The sequence below is a fragment of the Acipenser ruthenus genome, chromosome 29, assembly GCF_902713425.1.
Source record: "Acipenser ruthenus chromosome 29, fAciRut3.2 maternal haplotype, whole genome shotgun sequence".
NCBI lineage: Eukaryota > Metazoa > Chordata > Actinopteri > Acipenseriformes > Acipenseridae > Acipenser > Acipenser ruthenus.
In genome coordinates, this window is record NC_081217.1 from 370,355 (window position 1) to 387,355 (window position 17,001).

Consider the following 17,001-nt stretch of genomic DNA (forward strand, 5'->3'; position numbering starts at 1 on the left):
AATTAGATCCGGCGAAGCAGTAAAACTGACTTCTGTTGTGACAACCCCACAACAAGCATAACGCATGTTCTTATTTGCTAAGCATGGTGGGTATCTCACGTGTGTGTGTGTATATATATATATATATATTTATGTGTGTGTGTGTTGTCCTGGTAATCTCAGTGCAGCTCATCGAGGCTCTGTCGTGTCCCAAGAGGAGGAGAGCTCTGAAGAGACTGAAGGGGAAGCGTCTCTCTCAGCTGCAGCCGCTGCCCCAGACCCTGCAGCTCCTCGCCATGCTGCAGACCGACGAGAACCACAAGGTGTGCAGGGGAGCAGCGGCCTGTCTGTGCAGAGCAGCTGCAGTCAAGAACTTCAGAGCAAAGGTACTGAACTTCATACAGTGTGTGCGGAGCCACAGCTTCATACACACAGTGTGACACGATCCACAGCTTCATACAGTGTGTGCGGAGCCACAGCTTCATACACACAGTGTGACACGATCCACAGCTTCATACACACAGTGTGACACGAGCCACAGCTTCATACACACAGTGTGACACGAGCCACAGCTTCATACACACAGTGTGACACGAGCCACAGCTTCATACACAGTGTGACACGAGCCACAGCTTCATACACACAGTGTGACACGAGCCACAGCTTCATACACACAGTGTGACACGAGCCACAGCTTCATACACAGTGTGACACGAGCCACAGCTTCATACACACAGTGTGACACGAGCCACAGCTTCATACACAGTGTGACACGAGCCACAGCTTCATACACACAGTGTGACACGAGCCACAGCTTCATACACACAGTGTGACACGAGCCACAGCTTCATACACACAGTGTGACACGAGCCACAGCTTCATACACACAGTGTGACACGAGCCACAGCTTCATACACACAGTGTGACACGAGCCACAGCTTCATACACACAGTGTGACACGAGCCACAGCTTCATACACACAGTGTGACACGAGCCACAGCTTCATACACACAGTGTGACACGAGCCACAGCTTCATACACAGTGTGTTAGGATCCACAGCTTCATACACACAGTGTGTTAGGATCCACAGCTTCATACACACAGTGTGTTAGGAGTCATAGCTTCATACACACAGAGGAGGCAGTGTGTTAGAATCCTTTACTGTCTAGGTTCTGTTCCCATACTTATTTAATGTCTGTATATTTCACTCCTTTTGTAGGCCATCGTGTATTACACAGCCGCCCTGAGGGACAGTGACGTGCAGCTTCAACGAGCAGCCTGCATGGCTCTCAAGTGTCTTAAAGTAAGACCATTTATTTGTGTGTGTGTGACTTTAAATGACAGTCAAATGAGCTCAACAGTGGGGGGGTCTAATTACTATCCCTGCCTGCTCAATCTCCATTATTCTGCTAGTGCTTACCTTAACAATGGCTGATTCACTGACTGACATTATTACAAATGCAGTGGCATCAGTGGGGCGATATGAAGACCTGCCACTGTCGCAATAATAGGAAACACTTTGAAGTGCTGCATTGTGGGTCTCCATCCATTGACTGGCTTGTTTCCATGGACATTTCAGAAACTAACCAGCTGTCTTTCTGTGTGATAGCGCAGGCGCATTTTCAGGGTTATGAAACAGGCAAACTAACTGTAGAAGAAAGAAAAGATAATAACCTGTGCTCCACTATATTGCTTTATTTCATCAAATAATCCCTTCCAGGCAGTGGAAAGCGTTGAGCAGATAGCAGACCTCTGGCGCTCCGGAGATGAGGATTTGCGCAACGCTGCGAGAGAAGCTGTGCTTTCATTTGGTGAGTAAAAGAGTTCAAACTTACTGACTGGAAGGACAGTTTCAGCAGGGGGGGGCGATGGTAATAGGATCTGACCCTGACTGGAAGGATAGTTTCAGCAGGGGGGGGGCGATGGTAATAGGATCTGACCCTGATTGGAAGGATAGTTTCAGCAGGGGGGGCGATGGTAATAGGATCTGACCCTGACTGGAAGGATAGTTTCAGCAGGGGGGGTGATGGTAATAGGATCTGACCCTGACTGGAAGGATAGTTTCAGCAGGGGGGGGGGCGATGGAATAGGATCTGACACTGCCTGTTTTTTTTTTAGGTAAAAAGGGCCATATTGTTTTCCTGAAGATCGACAAAATCTGTTGTGAGCTGCAAGAGGAGGCTTTCCAGAACAAGGACACTGAAATCACTATCCTCTAACAGTCACTGTCCCCCGAGTGAATCCATACAGCCAGGTCAGAAATCACTGTCCCCCGAGTGAATCCATACAGCCAGGTCAGAAATCACTGTCCCCTGAGTGAATCCATACAGCCAGGTCAGAAATCACTGTCACCTGAGTGAATCCATACAGCCAGGTCAGAATGAAGAGGATCCTGAAAGCTGAAACAATTTCAAATTTTCTAATGATTGTAAAATATTGTATCCATTTTTCAGAATATATTTTATAACAATGTTTATTTTGACTATTAGTAATTATATATATAAATAAAAAAAATTTAAATCTAGAATGAATAATAAACAACGTGAGACTCTTCACCCCTCAGATGAATGTAAGAGTGGATTATTTGTGTTTTGGAGTAAACAGCTTTGTGTGTCTTATTAAAGACCTGGTCTTGTGCGCTTTGTGCAGGTTCAAGAACTAAGACCAGGCAAAGGATTTTTTTTTTTTCTTAGATATTTTACATTTTAATTCCATGGATATTTTAGTTTAAGGAAAACTAAACTAATTAAATTGCCAGTGTAATTGTATCTTTGTTTTGAAGCTCAGTCTGAAATTGACGTGATCAATTCAGCACTTTACATGAAAATTATTTTAGGAGTCACATGGACTTTTTAATGGCCAAATACTGGTTCCAGAATATATTGGTAATTTTGTGGCTGGCAGAGTGGAAACAGCCATGTCCTTTGTTTTTGTTACAGTGCTGTGGTATTAGACCCTGCCTGATAACTGTACAGGCTGGGTTTATACAGTGTACATTTTGTTTAATTAAATCTCGAATAAGTAAAGCTAATACACCCTTTGTTTTGTTGTGTTTGACATTTAAAACTAATCATACCATGCAATACACCCTGCCTCAAGTGCCTTGTGTCACGCTGTGATGTGTTGGGCCATGCAGCAGGTAACTGAGCCACAAGGAAACAGTCCATGAAAACGTGCAACACTCACTGTGCTTACCAGTTAAACTGAAGCGCTCCGCTCTGCAGCAAGCACAAGAAAAAATAACTGTCTATCAACAATGCATGGGTATCAGTACAGGCTGGACTGTGCCCACGAAACGAGCTGGAGCGCTAGCGTGCAAGCTGAACTTGGAGAGAACACCAATACATTTTCCACCTGCAGCTACACCTTACTAAGCTTTTACAGCCTTCATAAGGGACGGTAGGAGAACTGAATCAGTAATTCAAAGTCAAGGTCAGTGGTTTAAATTGTCAGGTAGGGTGCATCTGTAACCTGCTCTGTTAATTCCCTGTTACTGAGCAGCAGTGTGGCTATTTAAAGCGGACAGTCCAGAAGTCGTGGGACGTGGGAAGTCAGTGGTTTTGCAGAGCTGTTTACTGTGTTTCCAGGCTGCTGACAGAGAAATAACCTTGAGAACAACCCCAGCTCTCACGTATCCTTTACATAAAGCCAGGCCAGCTGAGGACTCACGTTACAGCTCAGCAACCTGAGCCTAGAAAGAGGTCCCAATATGCAGGGTTTCTTGTTAGTTACTTTACAGTATTTAGTGACCAGCTGGGAATATTGAAAGTGTCCTGGTTAACCCACGGATCACGTCCGCTCTGGGCATCTGTGCTTGGGTTAAATCAAAACTATGGCGTTTATACCAATTCATGGCACCAAGCTACAGCCTGAAAGCAATCCAATACTCCTGAGCATCAGCATTTATTCTGTACAGAAACCAATCTCCAAAACGAACACGCATGCAATTAGAAAACTTCTGATGCATTACAAACTGCATTGAAGCGACCAGCACAGCAACACCACCAAACATTTTGAAAACCCATTTATTTTAGAAGTTTTTTTGTTTTTTTTTACATTTTGGTGCTCTAGACTGTAACATGCAACAGGCTAGTACATGACGCAGATGGAAGTGTGAACATGAGATACTTATCAATGGATACAGAAACAGAAAAAAACAACAGCCTTTACAACCTTACGAACAACCGCAAATCATAAAATCAACACCTCAACTAAAGTCTACTTATTAACCAGACTGATGGAAATCTGGTTCTACACTTTCACAAATGTCATAAAGCTGCAGTATTTATTGTGTTCACATTATACACAGCCCAGTGCAGGTGATGCAGCGTGATGGAAATGCTGTGCCTGTAGAGGAGGGGGGAGGGCGGAGGGCGGAGGGCACCTCTGACCCCGCGGTTGGGATCACTACTGAAACTGGAAAGAAAATCTAGGTTTTGTTTTGTAGACTAAACTCTTCTTACTTTAGTATCCCCACAATATCGTTTGTCTTTTCTGAGCTGAAGTGAGCAGAGGCCTTTGCCAGGGTCAGGTAAGCATTACAGTGCTGTTGAACTCACACTAGCCTGACTTCCACACAGCAACTTCAATCCAACCCAGGAACGCATCAGAAAGGTGATTTGTAACAAGAGACACAATAACTATAGTGAGTGTCTCATAAAAGGGGCAGAGCAGCCTTTCAGCTTCACAGATAGTTCACAAAGTTCAATTACGAATGCAGGAAGGGTGACTATCACTGTCTAAATGCAAAATGAACTTTATGTTATTACTGTAAGCTTCAGCATGCTCTCTTCATCAATCACCTCTGCACACGCAGTATTAGGATGCCTCGACCTTTACGGCTGCAATTGATCAATAAAATGCAACAGGACACCAAAACCTCCGTTTACATTTTAACAACCAAGAGACTCCAGTGGAATAGACGAGTTCAAAGCCGGCGTCACTGCGGTGCCTTTTTGAAAATCACTGCAAAGCTTGTATATAATTTATATTAGAAAGTACCTTTTGCATTCAATCAGCAAAGTCTATGAAAAAAAATGTGATTGCCCCAGACATTCACATTACAGAGGGACCTTTCTGCAGATATTCGACTGCCCCCGGGGGCTTGGCAAGGATATAACAAGGCAATGATCTCATTTCAAATCCCCTAAACAGGGGCTCTGCTGCATGAAACAAATACCAGCGTGTGCCTCAGTGTTAAATATAACATATTCTCTGATGCACTGACAGCGTGGAGGTAGTCAGTGGGACTGCAGGAATCAAACTCAACTTCCTCTTATTTGTATGCACTCTCCTCTAACATCTTTGATAATTCAGCTGAAGATTTATATTTTATTAATGAATTACAAAAATATATATTTACCATTTCACACCACCAACACCAATGAACATCATAAAAGAAACACAGACACAAACTATTTTAGACTTTCGGTTCTTTTTTTCACAAACGTAATCTTCAAAAAATGAGTCAGTCGATACCAAATTTGTGACAGCTGTCCCTCGGCCCACTCCCTCTCCCTCTCCCTCTCCCCATCTTTCTACCTCTTGTGCAGAGTGATTGAATGCACTTTTTCAAACTTGCTCATTTGGAGTTTCACCAGTACAGTGAAAGGCAACCTTGGCTCTTCCATTCCACTGCCTTGTAAAGTGCTGTTCCAACCAAGACCTTCTTTCCTTCTTGATCTTCACAGAAAAGTCAATTCAGATAAACAACGGCCCTGGCGGAATACGTCTCTGCAGTGGAATGCACAGGGGAGCCCATTTCTTTATCTTCACTGATGTTTCCACCACCATACTTTCTGATGAGACAAGCAGTGACTGCCACTAATATTTCAGCTGTCATGCTTATGAAGAAAACTATCAGAATACCGTATCACCACAGCCTTGTGGGTTAAAGACTCTTACAGAAGCCAAATTCAGCAGATCCCTGTTTGCAGAACCCTTCTTCTAGTCGCAGTACCCCTTTATGTTGTTACTTAAGTTCCAATTCAAAGACGGTGTACCCCTTTCATCTTTAGTGCACCCCAAGCAGGAACTGAAGTACTTTAGTGAAAATTGTGTTAAGGGTTATGTGAGATCATTGCCTCTGTAGAACAAAAAGAAAAGGATCTGCCAGGAATTTGCTGGAAGGTAATTTTTGATAAATGCTGATTGATAAAATACTTCAAGTAAGATCAGTGAAGAAAACCAATTCTTCTGCACCCTTTAAGGGGGTGAAATTCATTCTAGCATGATCTGGAAATGTAAGATTGATTTTTTAAAACTAGAACCAAATATTCAATAACCAGACGCCTATCATTATCTTATTACATCAAAGCAAACAAAAAAAGATATCATAAACACAAGAAAGCAATAAAGAACCCATGCAATTACAAATCCACAGATCCTAGCATCTCCACCCCTCTCAAACAGAGAGGAAGACAATGTTCAGCCTTCTTCAGCCAGCAAGGCATCCTCAGCATCGTGGGAGCTCATGGAGGGGCCGATAGAATCACTGCACAGCCTCGCAATCTCAGATTGTCCTTTTTTGTTTTCGATGTAGAAATAAGTTGAGAGGAGCTGGTACTGCAGTGCCCTGGATGAAGCTGGTCTAGGTGCCCACAATGCTGGGATCGTGCGCGGAGTCTGGGAGAGGAGAATCGCTGCAGTGATAAAGAAAGCAGTTCCCCCAACAGCTGTAACAGATGAGGAACAAGGCTGCCAGAAACACCAAGGCACAAATGGTACAGGGCTTCCTCTCCAGAAGGAAGCTGAGCAGGTAGAACCCCATGAACATGGAGTGGTTAAACCACAAGGCCGGGTTCAGGGGCTTGGGTATCAGGAGGACTGGCAGCAGCCACTGAAGGCAGTACATGGCTGTTTTTTTTAATACTGATGCAAAAAGCAATCCACAAAAAAATAAAAGGCTTGACGTTCACAGATCACTGCAGGCGCAGGAAACAGGGATATGGGATTTCCTCTTTGAAGTGTCAGGTCAGTCCTTTAAAAAATTAATAAATACAAAATATCAAGTTATGCAAACCTTTGAGATACATACTGCAGTTACACAATGTGCCAGACTGGTGGTGCTAAAAGTAGAATATAAATGAAAAAGGAGAGAGAGAAAAAAGAGCTGCCTCTATTTTTTGTTGCTTGTTTTCTGCAGCCTAGCTAAGCTCTGTTCAAGGATTAAAAGCTTCATACTTCAACTCCTGTAAAGCACAGCACATCTTTCCAATGAACAACACATTGAGAGAGGTGATGCTTTACGGAAAAACTCCTGGGGGGAGATCAGTGTTGTAGCTAGTACCAGTAACTGGTTTTAACAACATACAGGTACGAGAGAAAACACACACGTGTTTCTGGGAGAAACAGCCACATAAAGGCTGGTCTATGATAAAGGGTGGTACAGAACTTCAGAACCCTCGAGAAGAATTCTACAGTAAAACTCTGAAGGAGGGTTCGCGAGTGAAGGGGTCTAGTACCTTACCTGGTTTCTAGTTATACCTTACAGTTACACAGGGTCTGCTGGGTACTTTTCAACCGCTATTGTAAATACGCATTCAAGGATTTACACTTATATTTCGGTCCTGTTAATCGACCTCTTCTCGCAACAGTTTCAGTGTACAGATAAGTTATATAATAGAAACATTTTTTAAAAATGCATCTGACCTAAAAACTAAGATGGGGTAAAAGGAGTTTGGCGAATTAAACGGAGGGAGAGGCGGGATCATTGGAACATGTTTCCCTCGAAGAAGACGTCACTGACACGGTTCATAGAATTAGCCTGGTGTGGCAAAGCAATTATTTTAAAGTTACTTTGTGGCTAAATACAGTTTCGTTCACGGGTAGCAAAATAAAGTTGTAATGTAATATTGCATTTTAACTATGCATTAGGTAACAAATGAACCCTGAGTTACTTCACCACACTGTCAAGAGTTATAATGTGCGATTTAACAAAACAATATACTAACGAAGAATGTTTTTATGTACAAATCACACTAGAATTTCTACCCGGATCCGGTTTAAGCACAGCTTCATTATAGGCAGTTTTCATACGGTCCGCTCGTTTTTGTGCAGCTCAGACTGCCGCAGCTAAATTATACGCCGGGGCCCGTATTTAAAAGACAACAAATAAAACGTTTTTATATTTCTGATTTTAAAAAAATGCATTAAATATCAACAAAATAAGAAATATTCAACCCACCAGCCATTCCAACTCAGACACGAACACCGTCTGCCTGCGTAGCTCTTCCCTGAGTCACAGGACCCCGTCGGGCTGTCTATCTCGATATCGTGCTTGAAAAATCAATTTAATACATAAGTAGCACACAGTTTGAAACTTTGGCAAGTAACGCATATACGTGTAAGGTTCACTGCTGTATTACATTAATGTAATTTGTCTGGAGATTTGAGAACTATGTATCCTAGTATTGTGTGTTTAGTTTTGTCAGGCGTTGTTTGGACAGCTTCGTGAAGTCTTCGTCGTGGCTGTGTGGTGATAAGGCCCCCCTGTAAAATATTACAGTCGTGTACACCAGGGGAGAAAGAAATTTGCGTGCTGTTGTTTTAAACACAATATTAGTCAATTAAACGATTCTTAACATTAGGGATGTCATAAAACAAAGCATGTCTGACACATATTTAAAATAACGAGCCGTCTAAGGACCATTTTAATATGAACAGTGTTAATGACGTTGCTAGGGGTGTTTGCTGACTGAAAGAGAAAATTCTGGTTGTTAGGATCACTGCATCTACGTAAATAAGATAGGATACTACAAACAAAAGAACAAAGTTAGGGAATAAAGCGGGGTCAGCTTTATGACAACAACAATGCGCGCAGCATACATTCGCAAAACCACCCGTCCCTGCAAGCGAGCGTTAATGGCACATGTGTTATGCTCTCCTCTCACCGGCAGGGGGCAGCAGTATCAGTAATAGAAAGGCAGTCACATACCCTTTTAATGTCAAATAAGGGATGTATAGCAACAGGTGTGCATTGATTAAGTCTTTGATGCATGAAAATTGCATGCTCATATGAGGTTTCCCATCTCTCATCACTCCACTGCTGTTTCCCATCTCTCATCACTCCACTGCTGTTTCCCATCTCTCATCACTCCACTGCTGTTTCCCATCTCTCATCACTCCACTGCTGTTTCCCATCTCCCATCACTCCACTGCTGTTTCCCATCTCCCATCACTCCACTGCTGTTTCCCGTCTCTCATCACACCACTGTTCTTTGTGAGCTATAGACCGCACTCCCACTACGCAACATGAGATCACAATCCGGGGTTTCTTTAAAATAGCTACTTCTATCTGTTCGCTCCATCTATAGTTCTGCAGTAAAATACATTCCGGTACCTTTCTTCTCATTGCAGAAAGAGCTTGCAGTGCCCTTGTTTTACCTGTAGGGGGCAGTGTGTATATGTCTCTGCTGAGCACCCAATCAGCACCACAACACGGTATACTCGCTCCTCAGATTGCACTCAAGAAAGACCTGCTCCGTATTCATAAGAGCAAGAATAAACTACGCCGGCGACGCCAAAAGGGCACACCTGAGCTTCTTCAGAGCAGCCCTGCTTGTGCTCAGATCTGCATTTTAGGATTGTGTCAGAGTGCACTTTACAAAGCCACTCGTGATTTGTAATGCCAGTCCTCGTTCAGCGATGAAGCCGTCATAGATTCACAGCACCGCCGCTCCGATTGAGTCACTGCGATGCATTTTTAATACATGTCACAAGATTGTTCTTTCCGGCGGTTTATTGAAACACACAGAAAAGGTGGCGGTAGCTGTAGTCTGCTCTGGCTGTCTCGCACGCTGTTCAGATCTCTCCGTGCTCGATCACAAACACCCACCTCCTGAAACTTGCGCACGGCGAGTCTTTCAATTTATAGCTTAGGCATCTGCCTCTAGGCTCTGCCTTTCCACTTCCCTACTTTCCGCTAAAAATAAATGCATTGAAAACAACAACAAAAAAATCGTCTTCCAGGTACGTACGTTTCTCTCTTTTCCTTTTTCTTATTTTTTTTTTCTTTGCGATCTATATATGTGTTTGTATATGTGTGCATGTGTAATAATGTGCAGTCTGTCTTTAGAATGTGCATAGCACAGGCAGACAGACAGCTTCCAGAGCTGGATCAAGGTCATCACTGATGATCTCGCTTTAAAAATCGATACAATACTCTATTATTGGATTAGTATTAGTATTAGTAGTATTAGTAGTATTATGTTGATGATGATGATGATGATGATGATGATGATGATGTTCGAGGAATATGAGCACATTATGTTATTTTTTGTCATTGCCGGTACGTGGGTTACTGATCTGTCTTCAGGGGAATATGTTCTTTAAAAAGGGGTTACAGCGGGAGGCACGTTTTCATTTAAGACTATTTTCAAATATAGACCCCCCCCCCCCCCCCCCCCCCCCCCCGATAAAGCTCCGCGGGTCTGACCTATTATAAGCTCGAGATTCTTGGAACACCGGTAGGTTTTGTTTTTTTAAATGTATTTTTTTCGACCTGTCAGCGATGCCTCATTCTATACAGAGGTGAACGTTTTTTTTTTATTTTTTGTGCAGCTCAGTTCAGTGGAACGATGTCGGAGCCGGTTAGCACAGCGGCAGCTCAGTTCAGTGGAACGATGTCGGAGCCGGTTAGCACAGCGCAGCTCAGTTCAGTGGAACGATGTCGGAGCCGGTTAGCACAGCGCAGCTCAGTTCAGTGGGACGATGTCGGAGTCGGTTAGCACAGCGCAGCTCAGTTCAGTGGGACGATGTCGGAGTCGGTTAGCACAGCGCAGCTCAGTTCAGTGGAACGATGTCGGAGCCGGTTAGCACAGCGCAGCTCAGTTCAGTGGGACGATGTCGGAGCCGGTTAGCACAGCGCAGCTCAGTTCAGTGGGACGATGTCGGAGTCGGTTAGCACAGCGGCAGCTCAGTTCAGTGGAACGATGTCGGAGCCGGTTAGCACAGCGCAGCTCAGTTCAGTGGAACGATGTCGGAGCCGGTTAGCACAGCGCAGCTCAGTTCAGTGGAACGATGTCGGAGCCGGTTAGCACAGCGCAGCTCAGTTCAGTGGAACGATGTCGGAGCCGGTTAGCACAGCGCAGCTCAGTTCAGTGGAACGATGTCGGAGTCGGTTAGCACAGCGGCAGCTCAGTTCAGTGGAACGATGTCGGAGCCGGTTAGCACAGCGCAGCTCAGTTCAGTGGAACGATGTCGGAGCCGGTTAGCACAGCGCAGCTCAGTTCAGTGGGACGATGTCGGAGCCGGTTAGCACAGCGCAGCTCAGTTCAGTGGAACGATGTCGGAGCCGGTTAGCACAGCGGCACCTCAGTTCAGTGGAACGATGTCGGAGCCGGTTAGCACAGCGCAGCTCAGTTCAGTGGAACGATGTCGGAGCCGGTTAGCACAGCGCAGCTCAGTTCAGTGGAACGATGTCGGAGCCGGTTAGCACAGCGCAGCTCAGTTCAGTGGGACGATGTCGGAGCCGGTTAGCACAGCGCAGCTCAGTTCAGTGGAACGATGTCGGAGCCGGTTAGCACAGCGGCAGCTCAGTTCAGTGGGACGATGTCGGAGCCGGTTAGCACAGCGCAGCTCAGTTCAGTGGAACGATGTCGGAGCCGGTTAGCACAGCGCAGCTCAGTTCAGTGGAACGATGTCGGAGCCGGTTAGCACAGCGCAGCTCAGTTCAGTGGAACGATGTCGGAGCCGGTTAGCACAGCGGCAGCTCAGTTCAGTGGAACGATGTCGGAGCCGGTTAGCACAGCGCAGCTCAGTTCAGTGGAACGATGTCGGAGCCGGTTAGCACAGCGCAGCTCAGTTCAGTGGAACGATGTCGGAGCCGGTTAGCACAGCGCAGCTCAGTTCAGTGGGACGATGTCGGAGCCGGTTAGCACAGCGGCACCTCAGTTCAGTGGGACGATGTCGGAGCCGGTTAGCACAGCGCAGCTCAGTTCAGTGGAACGATGTCGGAGCCGGTTAGCACAGCGCAGCTCAGTTCAGTGGGACGATGTCGGAGCCGGTTAGCACAGCGCAGCTCAGTTCAGTGGGACGATGTCGGAGCCGGTTAGCACAGCGCAGCTCAGTTCAGTGGGACGATGTTGGAGCCGGTTAGCACAGCGCAGCTCAGTTCAGTGGAACGATGTCGGAGTCGGTTAGCACAGCGGCACCTCAGTTCAGTGGGACGATGTCGGAGCCGGTTAGCACAGCGCAGCTCAGTTCAGTGGAACGATGTCGGAGCCGGTTAGCACAGCGGCACCTCAGTTCAGTGGAACGATGTCGGAGTCGGTTAGCACAGCGCAGCTCAGTTCAGTGGAACGATGTCGGAGCCGGTTAGCACAGCGCAGCTCAGTTCAGTGGGACGATGTCGGAGCCGGTTAGCACAGCGCAGCTCAGTTCAGTGGAACGATGTCGGAGCCGGTTAGCACAGCGCAGCTCAGTTCAGTGGAACGATGTCGGAGCCGGTTAGCACAGCGCAGCTCAGTTCAGTGGGACGATGTCGGAGCCGGTTAGCACAGCGCAGCTCAGTTCAGTGGGACGATGTCGGAGTCGGTTAGCACAGCGCAGCTCAGTTCAGTGGAACGATGTCGGAGCCGGTTAGCACAGCGGCAGCTCAGTTCAGTGGAACGATGTCGGAGCCGGTTAGCACAGCGCAGCTCAGTTCAGTGGAACGATGTCGGAGCCGGTTAGCACAGCGCAGCTCAGTTCAGTGGAACGATGTCGGAGCCGGTTAGCACAGCGCAGCTCAGTTCAGTGGAACGATGTCGGAGCCGGTTAGCACAGCGCAGCTCAGTTCAGTGGAACGATGTCGGAGCCGGTTAGCACAGCGCAGCTCAGTTCAGTGGAACGATGTCGGAGCCGGTTAGCACAGCGGCAGCTCAGTTCAGTGGAACGATGTCGGAGCCGGTTAGCACAGCGCAGCTCAGTTCAGTGGAACGATGTCGGAGCCGGTTAGCACAGCGCAGCTCAGTTCAGTGGGACGATGTCGGAGCCGGTTAGCACAGCGGCTCCGAATTCATCACCGACGCGTTCGCGTGCCACAATCCCCAAGCTGCTGGTGCTGAAAGGATAGCTCCTCTTCAGTACGTCACAGTGAACCACACCTGCACACTCGTTGCCATGGCTCCACTCCACAGTAATATAAATAAATAACCACACAGCACCCAGAATACGACATACAGGGCAACCTTACACACTTTGCATTTGTGCTCGTTTTGCGCTTATTTTTGATAAATGCATTTTTTTTGTAATTATTTTTTTAATCATTTAGCTAACCCTTGTGTGTACATGTCATTTGTACCCTGCAGTTATACCTCCTTTCAAACGTGTACAGGACACTCGATAATAAAACACTAACCCGCTTAAGAGAAAATAGATTACAATTGTATCAACATTTACTGCAGCGGCGTGGGGAATACACGCGTCAAACACCATTCCACACAAGCGTATACTAATAAACAGGCTTCAGAGTTCGTCCACACCACATCTGGGCCCGTGGAAACGATTATGCGCACTTTACACGTTACAGGGTGCATGCGTTGTGTTTGTGTTTCATTCTTAAACCCTTGATTTAAATGTATTAACTGGATGACGCTATTTAAAGAAGCCGTTTCTTTTATATTCTTTACAGATCGTTGATGGGAGGATGGGTGGCGGAGACCTGTTTGTTTGGGATGAATTACACTACTAGCTCCCGATGGCGTCTTTAAATTCCCTGGAATTAGAGCACGTGGGTGATTGTAACAGAATCAATCGCCCGCAGCTCAATCCCGGCAACGCCAGCACTTCAGGACCGCGGACAGCTCCATGTGCTGGCATAGAAAACGCCTCGTTCCAGGACGAGGAGCAAGAAGAGACGTCTTTTACAAACCGTGCCAATGCCGACCAGGGGAAACATATCCGAACGAGCCCCACTGGCACACACAGGGGGCCCAACAGCGAGGCGTTTGAAGAACACGAAGCCGAGACAAGTGCCCCTTCCGTGGACTACGGCTTTATTTTCTCCCTGGTGTTCTTAGTAAGCGGGATTGTGTTGGTCGTTATAGCTTACACGATCCCCAGAGAGGCAAAGGTGAACCCAGACTTCGTGACTGCGAGAGAGATGGAGAAGCTGGAGAGGTATTACGCGCGCCTCGGGTCTCACCTGGACAGGTGCATCATAGCCGGTCTGGGGCTGCTCACTCTCGGGGGCATGCTTCTGTCCATGCTGCTCATGGTGTCCATATGCAAAGGGGACTTGTACAGGAGAAGGACCTTCTCTGTCTCCAGAAGGTCTAAGAAGACGTACGGATCTATAAACCTGAGAATGAAAAGGATGGAGGGAGATGGACGGCAGTCGCTGGTGGACTGTGAACCCGCTCCAGTCACGTGCGCGGTGCATTCACAAAGATCCAGCTAAACCTGGCAGAGAATGGCCTTCTTTATTTCTTGACAGACACGTGACCGTTCGCCTCACTTCACTGTTGGCGAAGCACAGCGAATCCAATGCCAGGGTTTCTAGGTAGGATGATATACAGATATCCACACAGAGCAGTAAATAGGGTGGGATGTGAAGATATCCGGTATTTAACAGTCAAAGACTTAGTTTACTTTACAAATACACTCGAATTAGAAGAGGCTATACGCACAATGTGTGAATACGTATAAATGACTGGCTCTGACTGACGAAACAAATGCTTATATAAAACATACACACAGAAAATACAACAATCCTCCTGTCTCAGGTTTTTGCATTCTTGTGCAGGAGCGCGCAGGACAAAGAAAACGCCAAAGGCGGGCTGAATCTTGATGTCTTAAGTGGCAGATTCCTTTCTCTAAACGGTTTTTCTGAAACGTATTTTTTTTTAAATAAATGATGGTTAGAAGTAAACACTTCGATGTGTGTATTTACTGTACAAGTTACACGTTTGCCACGCGTTCATATAATACGTCTTTAATGTATTGAATTAAACCGGTCTGCAGTTTTATTTAATTTGCCAATGTTGTACATACGAAACCAGCAACAGACCAAGAGCGCAACAGTTTTGAAAACATGAATATAATAATGAATTAATATACAACTCAAATGGGCGTATCCATGGTAACAACACAAATCAAAACCCAGAGCAGTTTGAGAACAGAGGTGTTGCAGAGTAAATCTATCCGATGTACAACAAACGACACGATCCTCTGTGCTTTACCGCTTGCTTACAGGCCCTGAACTGGAAAGAGCTCCGTGCAACAGCAACGCCACTTACACAGCAATACACTTCGAGTCTGTAGGTCTTAAGGTTAGGTAGGTATTAACTGCACTGCTAGTAGTAATAAGCTCAAAAACGAGACCGAATGTAAGTCACCTGTTTGTGTTTTTGTTTTGTTGTTGTAAGATGTGAATACTTATCGGTTATATATATAGTGTATTGAAATTAATGAACATTTCCCCTGTTCCATAAATAAATACAAATGCTATTGCTGGTACAGCCACGCCTGCGCAGAGGCAGTGCGGCACGCTGTCCAGTATCACTCCAGCACTGCTAAACATAAAGCCTACTGGCATGGCTGATTGAAATGACAACACTGATGTGAGTTTTAACTGTGTAAACAACTGAACTAAACCCTCTCCCAAACAAAATCGTATACCGTATCACTACAAACACAACGTGTTAATCCAGACACGTTTGATTACAGGCAATCTGATTAGTGTTTGAGGACAATATCTATATTAAAACACAAACTATAGAGTCCTTTGTTACACATTTAAAACAAACTGAATGTTGTTAAACACCTTTGTGTCAGTTTAACCCATGATTTTGCAGCGTGCTTCAGTTTAACCCATGATTTTGCAGCGTGCTTCAGTTTAACCCATGCTTTTGTAGCGTGCTTCAGTTTACCCATGAGTTTGCAGCGTGCTTCAATGTGGCCTCTTAAGAAATGCCTGGTGTGGCCAGCACAGTGTTTGCTATCATGTAAATATTTGTAAAACCTTTGTATTGCAAACTCTGAAGCCAGTTACATGCCACAGCTTCACACAAGAGTGCCTCAGAGTGAGACTGTTATGGTTTTTAATATGTTTTTGTATTTCATTTTAGAATTTTGCATTGTTGTATTTTAAGCAGCGTGCTAAGCAACCATTCACTTCAGCAAAGACCAGTTACCAGAAAATAAAACCTGTGAAAGATGTTACTCGCATGTGTGTTTGTGTAATACATTGTCAATTCACGAAGACACGGTAAACGTATCTATGTATTTGTGCATATCGTACCGTGCTTTAAAATCTTTGTTTTCTATTATATCCAATAAACATGTTGTTTTTTTTAACTCACTGTGTTCCTGATTTTCATGAGCACAGATGGCACATCTGTGTCAGCAGTGTGAATTGGAATAGGTTACACTTGTATATGTGGTGTAAATAACATGTTCTAAAAAGCGCATGTGGCCCTATGGGTAAACATCGATGATGGCATTAGACAACAATGTTGTTCAGACGTTTGTGTGATTAACAGGCAAGGCAACACAGTCCGATCTTTACTGCAGTGCTGTCACCTGGTAAACTACATTTAAACACCTGGCATTACTCCACTGCACAATGCACACTCCACTGCACACTCCAATTAACCTCCACACTCCAATTACCCGCCACACTCCAATGCACACTCTAATTAAACTCCACTCCACTGCACACTCCAATTACCCTCCACACTGCCTCCAGTGCAGACTGCCTTTGATAAATACATTCGCTTACTCCCTTATCTCAATGCTTTACAGAAAACAAGAAAGCTGACAGCTGCTGTGAAAATCTGTCTACATGAACGACTCCAGGCTTATCCATGCTTCCTTATGACAGGCAGGCTGGGCTACCCCTGTTTATTCAGTATGATGCAGTGCATGCGAGAGCTGTTCTGCAGGGCTAGGCATTCTTACTTCCATTGGTTTGTCTTTATTATGGGCTATAAAATGAATCCAACGCTTGCTGGAATTGTTCTTATCTGATGAGATGAATGGATATCCCCTCCAGGCAGCTTCTTTGCCATTGTAATCTAACACAAGCTATCAATAAGACT

General features: G+C 45.4%; 3 protein-coding genes across 3 annotated transcripts in view; 2 read left to right on the top strand and 1 right to left on the bottom strand.

Moving 5' to 3' along the window:
• LOC117432088 (RIPOR family member 3-like) overlaps positions 1 to 2,542 on the top strand; it is a 29,911-nt gene extending 27,369 nt beyond the window's left edge. Inside the window, exons 19-22 of the mRNA XM_059003460.1 lie at positions 163 to 365; positions 1,200 to 1,283; positions 1,701 to 1,791; positions 2,099 to 2,542. Coding sequence (XP_058859443.1) covers positions 163 to 365; positions 1,200 to 1,283; positions 1,701 to 1,791; positions 2,099 to 2,199 — 479 coding nt within the window. The 3' untranslated portion in view covers positions 2,200 to 2,542. The remainder of the gene's footprint in view (positions 1 to 162; positions 366 to 1,199; positions 1,284 to 1,700; positions 1,792 to 2,098) is intronic.
• A 1,447-nt stretch (positions 2,543 to 3,989) lies between these two features.
• LOC117427642 (bladder cancer-associated protein) lies at positions 3,990 to 8,297 on the bottom strand. The gene is made up of 2 exons (XM_034045816.3): positions 8,166 to 8,297; positions 3,990 to 6,959 (listed from the first exon to the last, which is right to left on the bottom strand). The coding sequence occupies exon 2, from the start codon at positions 6,831 to 6,833 to the stop codon at positions 6,570 to 6,572; it is 264 nt and encodes an 87-aa protein (XP_033901707.1). The 5' UTR covers positions 6,834 to 6,959; positions 8,166 to 8,297; the 3' UTR covers positions 3,990 to 6,569.
• A 1,057-nt stretch (positions 8,298 to 9,354) lies between these two features.
• On the top strand, positions 9,355 to 16,258 carry LOC131702036 (transmembrane protein 74B-like). The gene is made up of 2 exons (XM_059003461.1): positions 9,355 to 9,949; positions 13,593 to 16,258. The coding sequence occupies exon 2, from the start codon at positions 13,659 to 13,661 to the stop codon at positions 14,358 to 14,360; it is 702 nt and encodes a 233-aa protein (XP_058859444.1). The 5' UTR covers positions 9,355 to 9,949; positions 13,593 to 13,658; the 3' UTR covers positions 14,361 to 16,258.
• The last annotated feature ends 743 nt before the right edge of the window (positions 16,259 to 17,001 follow it).